The sequence below is a fragment of the Meles meles genome, chromosome 11 (genome assembly GCF_922984935.1).
Source record: "Meles meles chromosome 11, mMelMel3.1 paternal haplotype, whole genome shotgun sequence".
In the NCBI taxonomy this organism is placed as follows: domain Eukaryota; kingdom Metazoa; phylum Chordata; class Mammalia; order Carnivora; family Mustelidae; genus Meles; species Meles meles.
In genome coordinates this window covers 48,394,703-48,407,565 of record NC_060076.1, presented here as the reverse complement: position 1 = coordinate 48,407,565, position 12,863 = coordinate 48,394,703, and the positions used below count along the sequence as shown (strand labels likewise).

At 48.4% G+C, this 12,863-nt stretch overlaps 1 protein-coding gene across 1 annotated transcript in view; it reads left to right on the top strand.

The window, feature by feature from the left end:
* Positions 1-601: 601 nt before the first annotated feature.
* Positions 602-12,863, top strand: part of LOC123953535 (methylthioadenosine phosphorylase) — a 45,265-nt gene continuing 33,003 nt past the window's right edge. Inside the window, exons 1-2 of the mRNA XM_046023880.1 lie at positions 602-844; positions 12,371-12,457. Coding sequence (XP_045879836.1) covers positions 812-844; positions 12,371-12,457 — 120 coding nt within the window. The 5' untranslated portion in view covers positions 602-811. The remainder of the gene's footprint in view (positions 845-12,370; positions 12,458-12,863) is intronic.

Here is a 12,863-nt window from a genome sequence, read left to right as displayed (position 1 = left end):
GTGTGTGCCTGACATCCGCCGGGGTGGGAGAGGTTAAAGATGGCCTTGGCCGCCTCGAGCCAAACTGGGGGTTGGCAGTGTCTCACCCTCTTAAAGGCCTCCTCCTCCCAAATTTAAGATGAATAAGCACATCAGAAAGGTTATCCGGTAGCCGGTTACTCTGTTTCTTTCCTCTTTGTCATTCCTGAGTCTGGGGTACCCCAATCTCTGCTCCGTCCCCCAGGAATTAGGACAGGGGCAAACCCCTGGTGGCGGTGGCGGGAAGAGCAAGGCGCGGCCGCCGGGTGTCAGCAGCTGGAAGGAAGGTCGGCGCACAGCCAGTTCCCTCCGGAGGAGTCTCCCTCCCGCGAGAACTTCTGGAAAGCGGACCGGCCGGATTTCCCCCGGGAGGCCGAGAACGCAGCTACCGGTGTGCAGAGTGCGGGGTGGCGCTCTTCCTCGTTAGGGATCTCGCAAAAGTTAACGGATCTGGCTCAAGTACAGGCACAGAGTGTGGGCCAACGTCAAGGCTAACCAACGGTCTCCGCTATTACCCTAGTCGTGAACCCGTTACTTAAAACCGAGCTGGAGAGAGAAACCACGGAGAACCGGAAAGGTCTGCAAAAGGGGCGGGACGCGGGAACCTCGAATTGAGGAAGGGGGTGGCGGGGGCGATCCCACGCTAGCAGCCAATCCAGCTGTCCCGGGGAGGAAGAGGAGGAGCCAGGGCCATCAGCGGGACTCCGCACTGCTTAGTTCCGCGCTGCCGCTCCAACCTCCTCCGCTGCTGGGCCCCGCGAATCCGCCACCGCAGCCGCCACCCCACGCAGACATGGCCTCGTGTGCCACCCCCACGGCAGTGAAGGTGAGAGTAGCCGTCCCGGCGGCTGCGGTCCGCCCTGCTCTGTGCGCTCGCTCCCGCCCCGGGGGACCGCGCCCCAGGGCCACGCGCCTGGCCTGTGCGCCCCCACCACCGCGGCCAGGGTCTCGGGCCCGGCCTCGGGGTCGCTTGTCCAGGGGCGGGGGTTGGGGGAGAGGGAACGCTTGCAGTCTCCCCCCACCGCCCACCACCACCCACCACCACCACCACCACCACCACGGGTCAGCGAACCCGCGCCGCGCCGAGAATGGGCAAGCCCCTTTGGAGAATAGCAGTGGGCGGAGGCTGCGCCCGCCCCCCAGCCTTCCCCTGCACCACTCCTTTCCCGGGGCCAGCGCGGGGTGGTCGCCTGCAGCTGCTGAGACCAACTCCTCGTGCCTGCCGGACTCAGTCTTCCGCTCCGACTCGGCTCGCTGAGCCCACGTGAACTGGGTGCTTGCTTTTTTGCAGGCTTCCGGCTTTTTTCTTATTCTTCCAAACGTAGGACTTTTCTGGCCTAAAGTTTTCCCTGCAGCGCAACGCTTGGGGAATTCTGAGACTTTGGCACCTCACCGAAATGGAGCACAGGGCCGCTCCCTGATTGGAGGCCTCTGGGTTTAAACTGCATTGTTTGCAACCTTGGAAGTTAGAGATCAGTTTCCTTGTGCCCTCAGATCGCACAGGTCTCTGTACAAGGCATCATTGTTCAGTAAGAGCTTTGGCCAGAGGAGTGCACGAGTTCTGAAGGGTGCAGCGAGCTTCCCTGAGGCTTTTAAACACTTACATCCTGGTTGGTGTCTTGGGAGAGAGTGTGTAGAATTACAGTGCAATGGAAAAATTGATGCTAAAACTCAAGATCTCTTCCAGGTTGTTGATTGGCCAAGAACTCAGTTAATTTGTTTGACTTTCGAAATTCTTGGTGGGTGGGATAGAAAGGTCTGGGATAGATCCTTCCTCATTCTTCCTGATGAATCAGCTCCTGATTCCCGCCTTTGTGTTGGCTCTTCTGGGAGAAGGCAGGTCTCTGCCCTGTGTATTCAGCCAGAATGATGAGTTTATCAGGCTCTCGTGGCTCTTAATGAGACACTTACAAGGAGAAGGGGTAGGGTGGAGAGTGTTGCTTTCTTACTCAGAGACATGAAATTCGTTTTTCCATTGTGAAAAGAATCTTGGATTTAACAAATACTGGCAGAACGCCTCTCCCTTATCAGTAACAGAGAACAAGGCAGAGCGCTGTTATGATGCTTATGTGCAGCTTAGGGGTCCTTCTCTAAGTGGGGATTTTCCTGCAGGGTCTGCCAGGCTGGTTACAATGATCTGTTAAATGACTGAAACTTACTAAATGTCAGTGCTTATAAGGGGGAGGGGAAGCGGAAATTAATTTTCCGTGTCTTTTCTCCAGCAGTTATTGTCATAGGTCTTATTAGGCCACCCTTCCAATGGGTAAGCAGGAGGTGATCACCTTTTCCTCGCAGGAATATGCTTAAAGTGACATTAAAAGCAGAGAGGGATGATTTTTCAAAATTTTTTTATTTAAATTCAATTTAATGAACATATACTGTATTAATTTCAAGGGAGAATTCAGCAATTTATCATTTGCATGTAATACCCAGTGCTCATTGCATCCCGTGCCCTCCTTAGTGCCCATCACCCAGTTACCCCATCCCCCACTCGCCTCCCCTCCAGCGACCCTCTGTCCCTTCCCTAGAGTTAGGAGTCTTTTATGGTTTGCCTGGCTCACAGAGGATGATGTTGAACATGGTCTCACTTCAGTCTTGTTTGGCATTCTCCAGCCACGCAGCTTCCAGGGCAAATTAGTGCGGTGCATTTAACTGCAGAATGGGCGCTGATTAGGGCCCTGCTGTAAATATTGAATGACGTATATTTTTGGTCTTGGCGAGCTGCTGAATGTAAAATTAAGAGGGACAAATAGTGCTAGGCCTGCCTGCTGATTGCTCTTTTTTTTTTTTTTAAGATTTTATTTATTTATTTGACAGACAGATCACAAGTAGGCAGAGAGGCAGGCGGAGAGAGAGGGGGAAGCAGGCTCCCCACTGAGCAGAGAGCGCAACACGGGGCTCAATCCCAGGACCCTGAGATCATGACCTAGGCCGAAGGCAGAGGCTTAACCCACTGAGCCACCCAGGCGCCCCTGCTGATTGCTCTTTGAGCTTAGAAAGGTGACGGTTCCACGACGGCAACACTGAATGCCCCAGACTGCTGAGGGGACATCCAGTACGGGGGACAGCAGTTGCTAGTGCATAGAGCAAACCAGGGTCATAAAAACCATACTCTGTCCCCAGATCATGGACTGGAGAGCTGGAACATTCTGAAGACCACATAGCTACACAAACCCCTTTTTGCAGACATCAAGCTGAGGCCTGGAGAGGTTGACGGAGGTGTCCAGAACAATACAGCTGGACCTGGATAGTGACAAAACTGGGCCTAGAGCCTCCTTCCACCAACCAGATGCTATGAGGCAGTTCTGAAATTGGACATACGGTCTCTGGGCCCTGTTTTATTGTGTGAATAGGGAGATCATGCAGCCTCCCCTGCCCGCCCCCTCCTCCCCGTGCCCCCTTGATGCTCTCCCATGGTGTTAATGACAGCTGTTGTCTGGGAGGACCTCAGGGAGACAGCGTTCCCCAGCATCAGCCATGGGCAGGTGGTCTGCATGACCATGCAGAGGGCCGAACAGGTCTTTGGCACCCTGACAGAACATTCTGAAGGGCTCTTTCAGTGGCCTGTGGCTCCCCCAGGCAGCTGCCCAGCCTTTGCTCTGGGGGATTAAACATAAGCCTTATTAATCATGGTGGTTACAACAAGGAGGACATATGGTCCCATCAGAAGTAGGTAGTGGGCTATTAACAAAATGGTATTAAGAGAGACAGATAAGTCATGGCATCTAGACTGGGATGAATGGGCCTTTTAAGCTCTCCTTTTGATACCTGAGAGTGGCTGGCAAAGGCCTTCATGCTGGAAGTCCTTGAGTGACCCTCGGAAACCAGGGGACAACCGACCCACTGGTCCCAGTTGGAAGCCAGAGGACCAGCGAGCCTTCATTTTTACACTTAGGACCACGGTGGCATTTTGGGCAGGACAGCATTGCCGGACCTGTGGTGCATCCTGCCCGCCCTCCCACAAAGTGCCGGGCCGGTAACCCTCCCCCCAGTCCTCATGGCAGCCAGAAATGTCCCCATGGGTTCCCAGACACTCCCAGGAGAGCCAGTACATGCCGGGTGAGGGACCTGGGCCAGATCCCTGAGACAGGGACTGCCTGGTGAGGAAATGGGAGAGCAGCCTGGTGTGTGTCCTGAGCAGCAGAGAAAGAGCAGGAGAAGGGGCCTTCTGTTGTTGCCTGGAGGGATCTGTATTTTTATTTTGTTTTGCTGGAGGTGGGAGGATAGACGGAAACAGTGACAGACACTAATGTGTTATTTCACTTGATTCTCATCATTCCACGGAGTAAGGAAAAATCCTAACCTTGTCAGTACAGATGAGCAAACAGGAGATAGAAATTTTTGTGTGTAGTGGACCCTCGTCCATCACTGGGACTGTGATAGTGGTATTCTAGTCTGTGTCTCAGAAGCATCTAAGGCGGTATTTGTCAAAGTGTGTGATGCGTCTGCACCCATCTGGGGATGTGTTAGAAATGCACATTCTCAGGCTCCATCCCAGTCCTGCCGAACCGGGGGACCGGGGGGAATCTCTGCAGTCTGGGTTTTAAGACCCTCGGTACATTCAGATGTCCACGAAAGTGTGACCGCTGCTGACCTAGAGAGCTTTGAAGGGGCGAGGCATCTGCATTTTTATTTTTTAAATTTTTTTAAAGATTATTTATGTATTTACGTACCAGAGAGAGAGAGAATACAAGCAGGAGGAGCTGCAGAGGCAGAGGGAGAAGCAGGCTCCCCGCTGAGCAAGGAGCCCGATGCGCAGGACTCCATCCCAGGACCTCGGGATCCTGATCTGAGCCCAAGGAAGATGCTTAACCGACTGAGCCACCCAGGCACTCCAGGCATCCGCATTTTTAGCAGCCTTGTCAGGTGATTCTTGGTATGTGAATTTCTGTGGCTGCTTTAACAGTCAACACAGACTGGGTGGCTTAAAAGCCTGCCCAGGTATTCTGTCACCGTTCTAGAGGTTAGAAGTACAGGATGAGCCTTGCTGGACTCAAGCCTGGGTGTTAAGGCACCTTCTCTTGGAAGATCCAAGGGAGAGTCTGTTTCCTTGCTTTTCCAGCTTCTAGAAATCACGTTGCCTTCTTCCGTACATGACTGTCTTATAAAGACACTTACGGTTACATTTAGGGCTGACCTGGATAATCCAGGGTGATCTCCCTCTCTCCAGACCTTTGACTTACTCAGGTGAGGTAACACGTGCAGGTTCTGGGAATTAGGATGCAGACAGGACCTCTTTCGGGAGCATTCTTAGGCCTGTGACACTCAGCTAGCCCAGACAGTGGAAGTTCATGGTCTAGGCCCTGGGGTGAGGGTACTCAGTGCCGGGAACATGTTTGAACTACCCACATGTTTGAACTACCCGAGGAGCTTTAAGAAAACAAACCCTGCCCCGCCCAATTTATGGAGTCTCTAGAATCTGCAACCTGAGCTTTGGTATGGAAAGCTCCCCGAGGGACTCTCAGATCCAGGAGCTGCCCTAGGGGGATCCCTGGGAAGATTCCTGCTGTCCGACAAGTGGAGAGCTCTACAGAATACAGGAGTGTTGAGGAAAAGACTTCTCCAAAACTGGCCATTTCAGGAGGCGAACTGTATCTTCAAGAGGGTGTCTGCCCATTAGAGTAACATGCTGACTTTGCGAGGGGAGGTCTGCTAAGTAAAAGCAATGGATGTTCTGAGCCCTAAGGTTTTCTCTGACCAGAATATCATATTCCTGTGTTAGTGTGCTAGAGCCGCGCTAACAAAGTACCACCCTCTGGGTGACTTAACCAATAGAAATGTCTTTTCTCTGGATCCTGGAGGTGGTGGGAGGGCCAAGATCAAGGTAGGGCCACAGTTCAGAGTGGATTAGGGCTCTCCCTTGGGGGTTCATTTAACCTTAATTATCAAAGATCCTCTAAAAATCGTTACATTCTGAGGTAATTGGGTGTTGGGGCTTCATCGTAGGATTTGGGGCGGGGACGGTGCAGCCCGTAAGCGGCACCTACAGGGGCGGCTCACAGAGAGGCGCATCTTGTCAGAGATGGAGCCACCAGCAATCTCTGTGGACCGTATTGCAGGTTTGGAACAGGCCACCCAGACTGAGACATTTGGCCAGGCTCCCCACACAGTTGGGCTTCTGGGATTTTACAAGGCCTCCTGGGAGGCTTTGAAGCCAGGTTGGCTCAGTAAAGGAAGAACTTTTGTCTGTTGGCTTGCCAGATATGTCCGTGGCACCAGAGCTGAAGCCCTGAAGTGCTCAGGGATCGCCACCAGCTTGAGCTCTGGTCCTCGCGCCTCATTGTGAGTGAAGCCCTTAGAGGCAGCCCACCTCCCCGGCATGAGCTAGCCTCAACTGCTTGGGCTTCTGTGTTTTGAGAATGCCATCATGGAGTGCTAGGTTCTTTAAGGTAGTGTATCCGGGCCTCAAAGTGATGGTGAGGGGTTATTGAAACCAATTGGGATATCCTGGGTCCAGGTACTAGGGGAAATAGACACAGGGTAAGGGTTCATAGGAGCCCTTTCAGCCTTGCTGGATATAACCATTCTGGCCAGGTTAAGCCAACATTTAAAGTGCTTTTGCACTCTCAGGGAGGAAGTCAAACCCTCTTCTCTTTTAAAGGAAATTGACTCAGTTGTCTGTCAGGGAGAAAGTGTGGGATGAACCAGTAGCTGTTAGAAGTTGGCAGTGACCGTGACTGACCAGGGGTTCTCCGTTTCAGAACTTTATCTCATGTAAGGAAATCCTGACTGGGCAGGATTGGACCAGAAATTCCATCCCAGTCCTCAAATATAGTTCTAGGCAGTCTAGGATAACCTGGACTGAAGGGCTGAAGCTTCTGGCCCAGGAGGCCTGTTAAGGTTGTGTCGTTGCTTCCCGAGTGTGTATGAGGTCACTGATGGAGAGGCCCCTCCCTTTTGAGGTATCTGCTTAGATCCCTAGCTCTGTGACCTTGGCCCAGAACTTGACCTCTCTGAGCATGTTTCCTTAGTACATGGAGAGAGTAAAACTTTCCTGATGGGGTGTGATGTAATAAAGGACTCCTTTATTTTTATTACAAATTATTTATTTGTAATAAAGGGGATATTGGGAGGCAGTTCATCATAGCAGTTGCGTGTGACATGGGTTTCTATTCCAGCTTCCCTTCTTATGATTTGTTCTTCAAGTTTCTTAATTTGATGCTTTTCCTTTGTCTTTGGGAAAATGGGTATAATACTGGAGGGCGTATCTTACGGGGTGGTTGTGAAGATCAAATGAGGTAAAGTGGCTGGAGCACTTAGCAGTGCCTGGGACATCTAAGTACTCAGACACAGTGACTTTATTACCAAGGTAGGTACTGATCAGCTGTTGCATTAAGAGGCTGCAAGGTGACACATAATTAGGCCAAGGTGCTTGGGAGTTCCATCCTAGTTGTACTTTGCTGTGGAGCCAGCAGGTGGCGACATTGCCCCATCTTGACACGGATGGCCTCCCTCTGCTGCAGGAAAATGGTTATAGAGGTCCATTTCCCGGTGTGGCAGTAGCAGTTGCTACACTTGTCCTGTGTACCTTGCAAGATACGATTTTCTGGAGCCATTTGGGTGACTGGACATGCTCGCCTACAGATAATTCCAGTGCCAGAGACCCCATCCCAGCCTCTGAGGGGCGCAGCAGCACCTTTTGCTTTCATGCCCAGTACATGTTCCTCTCGAGGGCTGAGTTACCAGCTACCTAACGCAGTCATGCAGCCGAGGTGCTGTGACTGAAGCTTGTGGCTGCTGACCGTGGGCTCAAAGGCACTGAACTTGGGCAGGACCCCTGGTCAGCATTTCTTAAAACACTGCTACAGTGCTGGGCTAGCTTGCCCTAAACTGAGAGGTGGTTCAGCAGAGTCAGTTTTGTTGTGTATGTACAGGTCTGAGAGTCCAGTGTTGAATCCAGAGTGTGAGATGCCATGGCCCAGGGCACATCCAGAAACAGCCAAGTCCAATTGGTAATAAAGCCTTATGGGGAAAAAAAAAAAAAAAGGCAGAGGTTTTCAAGAGCAACAGAATTCCCCCACGATTAGGCTGAGAATAATTTCAGAGTCAGCAGTTTGGTTTTGTGACCTGTGGTGATGGTGCAGAGATGTATGAGATGAAGGATAAACTAGAGAAGGCAGCTGGAAGAAGGGTTAGGATTGTATAAAACCAGTTTACAATTTTTTTCTAGTGGATGGGCATGATTTAAGTGTACTGACTTAAACACTTCTGTTGGCTTAAAAGCCGTCATGTTGGCTGGTCTTAGGATGATCTGTGGTGGCAAGGTAGGAGAGAGAGGTGGGGTTGGCCAGGTGTGACCTGCTGTGGTTTCAACAACATGCCACAAGGTGGCACCAACTTCAAAAACTGGTTTAGTCACTTTAGGAAGTGGTGGGGACGCTTTTAAGGTTCTGAATCCTGTCACTAGCAGTTCTTCAGTGAGATCTCAATAAATTGTCCCTCCTGTTTTTTGTTTGTTTGTTTGTTTCCAGAAAATGGGGGGGGGGGGGGGCGGGGGCAGAGAGGTAGCCATTCATAATACTATAAAATCAACCTGTGTAACTTGATCTAAAAATTAACCTGGAATTTTTTCTCAAGGAGCTGCTGTCTTCCATGAGTAGAAATTTTGCTCAAGTGGTAATAGATTTAAAGCTTTGCATTGAAAAAAAAAAATGCTCAGGTCACTTTCCATTTGGTTTCTAAGAAAATGTCCTCTCTCTAACCTTTCCCTGAATGTTTAAATACTAATTTTCCTTTAGGAAGTATCAGCTCAAAGAAGCCTTAATGATTTCCATCATTTAATTTTTTAGTTAACAATTCAGTTAATATTTAGCTGTCTTTGTAATTGTTCTTGTTTGTGTTTCTTAGTCACCAAATCAGATTAACTCTGGAGTTGCAGAACCAGGTTCCTGTAACTCGGATTAGCCCCGGGAAGACAAGGGCTGATGAGTTCATCTCTGGAAAATACAACACAACTCTTGAACTTAAAAAAAAAAAAAAAAATCAGAACTGCCTCTGTGTTACTTATTTATATTTACATAGATAGGAAGGATAGTTTGATTTTATAAATATCCACGAGACTAACTTTCCATGCTCTTCCAGACTCTTCTATCCATGAACTCTTACAACTCTGATTTTAGTGGCATAGGAAAGAAAATCTTTCTCCTTTCTTTATCAAATGGTATAATGAGGAAGACACATGACCAGCTGGGTGTACAGAGTATTTTCTGTCCTGGAGGTCTTTTGAACATTCCTTGTTCCATTTAGTGGAAAAAATAAAATTGGTTAGAAAGTACTATCTGCAACCATATGCCTGTATTTTAGGTTTGGTTTTGTTACTTAAGCTAGCTAAAGTATCTTTCTGTGCTGATTTGTTATTTGTATGGTAAGCAAAACATGACCCCTGCTTTGGTTAATTCTGCAGTATGGAGGGCCCTCAAATGTTTATTGAATGGGTGATTGTTTTTCAGTAATGTGCAGTTTTGAAAAACGCCTATAGGGCTGGGAGGAGTTAAGATGGTGGAAGAGTAGAGGATCCCAAGTTCATGTGGCCCCAAGAGTTCAGGTAGACAGCTCTGACTTCATTCTGAACACCTACTAACTCACCTGGAAATTGAAGGAAAGAGTAGCTGCAACTCTGCAAATAGAAAAGCTACCACTTTCTGCAAGACAGAAGGTACCCAGATGAGAATCCCAGCGTTATAAGGGAAGATAAACGTAGGGGGCGGAGCGCGGAGGGAGCCTCTGTCAGCCAGCTACCCGCAGGTGATAGAGCGGCGGAGCACAAAATCGGAACTTTCAGAAGTCGGTTCTGGTGAGGGACTTCCTGCCTGAAAGGTACTTGGACGGCAAAGCAGGGAGGAATCCTAGGTGGTGACAGTGTGGTCCCAGGATCTCCGGGGTCACAGGAAGACCGGGGGTGCCCGAGGGCAGCAGAGCTCCCAGGCATCGGAGTGGGGAAGCCGGTTGCGATCAGAGCCCAGGAGTGGCTCTCAGCTTGGGATTGCAATAAACAGAACCACAGCAGGATCAGGCCACCGCTCTGCGAGCAGCTGCCCAACGAGCAGCAGAACCAGCAGGAACCCCCTCTGTCTGCAGTGTAGGGATAGAGGGAACATACCTCAGTATCACAGAAGCCATCTACAGATGAAGCCATCTACAGAAACCCCACAGCTAATATCATCCTCAAATGGGAATAACTTTTCCCCTAAGGTCAGGAACACGGCAGGGATGTCACTATCACCACTGCTGTTCAGCATAGCACCCTGAGTCCTAGCCTCAGCTGCCCGACAACAGAAAGAAAATAAGGGCATCCAAATTGGCAGAGAAGCCATACTCATTCTTCACAGACGACAGGACACTCTGTGTAGAAAGCCCAAAGACTCCATCTCAAAACTGCTAGAACTCATACAGGAATTCAGCAAAGTGGCAGGATATAAAATCAATGCACAGAAGTCAGTTGCATTTCTATACACTAACAATGAGGCAGAAGAAAGAGAAACCAAGGAATCAATCCCATTTACAGTTGCACCCAAAACCATAAGATTCCCAGGAATAAACCTAACCAAAGAGGTGAAGGATGTGACTCATGAAAGAAATTGAGGATGGAAACACATTCCATGCTCATGGGAACAAATACTGTTAAAATGTCTACACTATCCAAAGCAATCTACATATTCAGTGCAATCCCTCTTAGAGTACCGTCAGCATGTTTCATAGAGTTGGAACAAACAATCCTAAAATTTGTATGGAACCAGAAAAGACCCTGAATAGCCAAAGGAATGTTGAAAAAGAAAACCAAAGTGGGCATTATCACCATTCCAGACTTCAAGCTCTGTTACAAAGCTGTCATCATCAAGACAGTATGGTACTGGCACAAAAACAGACACATTGATCCAGAGAACAGAATAGAGAGCCCAGAAATAGACCCTCAACTCTATGGTCAACTAATCTTCGACAAAGCAGGAAAGAATGTCCAATGGAAAAAAGACAGTCTCTTCAACAAATGGTGTTGAGAAAATTGGACAGCCACATGCAGAAAAATGAAACTGGACCATTTCCTTACATCACACACAAAAATAGACTCAAAATGGATGAAAGACCTCAATGTGAGAAAGGAATCCATCAAAATCCTTGAGAAGAACACAGGCAGCAACGCTGCAGCAACTTCTTCCTAGAAACATCGCCAAGGGCAGTGGAAGCAAGGGTAAAAATGAACTACTGGGACTTCATCCAGATCAAAAGCTTTTACACAGCAAAGGAAACAGTCAACAAAACTAAAAGGCAACCTACAGAATGGGAGAAGATGTTTGCAAATGTCTTATCAGACAAAGGACTATTTTCCAAATCTATAAAGAACTTATCAAACTCAACACCCAAAAAAACAAAAATAATCAGTCAAGAAATGGACAGAAGAAGACATGAACAGATATTTCTGCAAAGAAGACATCCATATGGCCAATAGATACATGAAAAAGTGTTCAACATCACTTCGCTTCAGGGAAATATAAATCAAAACCACATTGAGATACCACCTCATACCAGTCAGAATTGGCTAGAATTAGCCAGTCAGGAAAGGACAGATGTTGGTGAGGATGCAGAGAAAGGGGAACCCTCCTATACTGTTGGTGGGAATGGAAGCTGGTGCAGCCACTCGGAAAACAGCATGGAGGTTCCTCAAAATGTTGAAAATAGAGCTACCCTACAACCCAGCAATCGCACTACTGGGTATTTACCCTGAAGATACAAACGTAGTGATCCGAAGGGGCACGCGCACTCAAATGTTTATAGCATCAATGTCCACAATAGCCAAACTATGAAAAGAGCCCAGATGTCCACTCACAGATGAATGGATGAGGAATATTACTCAGCCATCAAAAAACCCCAGGAAATCTTGCCATTTGCAATGATGTGGATGGACCTAGAGGGTATTACCTTAAATGAGATAAGTCAGAGAAAGACAAATACCATATGATTTCACTCAATATGTGGAATTTAAGAAACAAAAGAGTTTGAACATAGGGGAAGGGAAGGAAAAATAAAATAGGATGAAAATAGAGAGGGAGGCAAACCATGAGAGACTCTGAACTCTAGGAAACTGAGTTTTGCGGGCAAGGGGTAGGGGACTGGGGTAACTGGGTGAGGGTTATTAAGGAGGGCAGGTTGATGTAATGACCACTAGGTGTTACATGCAACTGATGAATCACTAAATTCCACCCTGAAACTAATTTTTAAAAAAAAAAAAAAAAGCAACTGGGGCTTAGCAGGAATGGAAATGAGTGTATATATGTGAATAAATGAATTTGCTTGAATTAATGATTTTGTTTCTAATGAAAAATGACCAAATATGTTGTCTTTTCATTGTCTCCTTCAGATTGGAATAATTGGTGGAACAGGCCTGGATGATCCAGAAATCTTAGAAGGAAGAACTGAAAAATACGTGGATACTCCCTTTGGCAAGGTTAATATCCATCCATTTAGTGGAGATGTGCCAGCTTTTCCCTTTCTTGCTGGTTTGGTTCAGTCGGTTGAACGTCCGCCTTTGGCTCAGGTCATGATCCCAGGGTTCTGGGATCAAGTCCCACATGGGGCTTCTTAGTCATCGGGGAGCCTGCTTCTCCCTCGGCCTGCCACTCTCCCTGCTAGTGCCCTCTCTCTTTCTCTTACACATAAATAAAATCTTTCAATATAAATATGCATATTTATATTTACTATTTTTGTCTTGGCAGTGCAGGGCTGTCTGCCCCAGGCTGAGGGCCCAGCAGTCCTGTCATTGGTTCTTCCAGTTGAGACAGAGTCCCTGAGAATGCCTGGGACCTCACAGGATTGAGAACTTGCACACGTAACTTCTCAGTTTTTATCTCTAG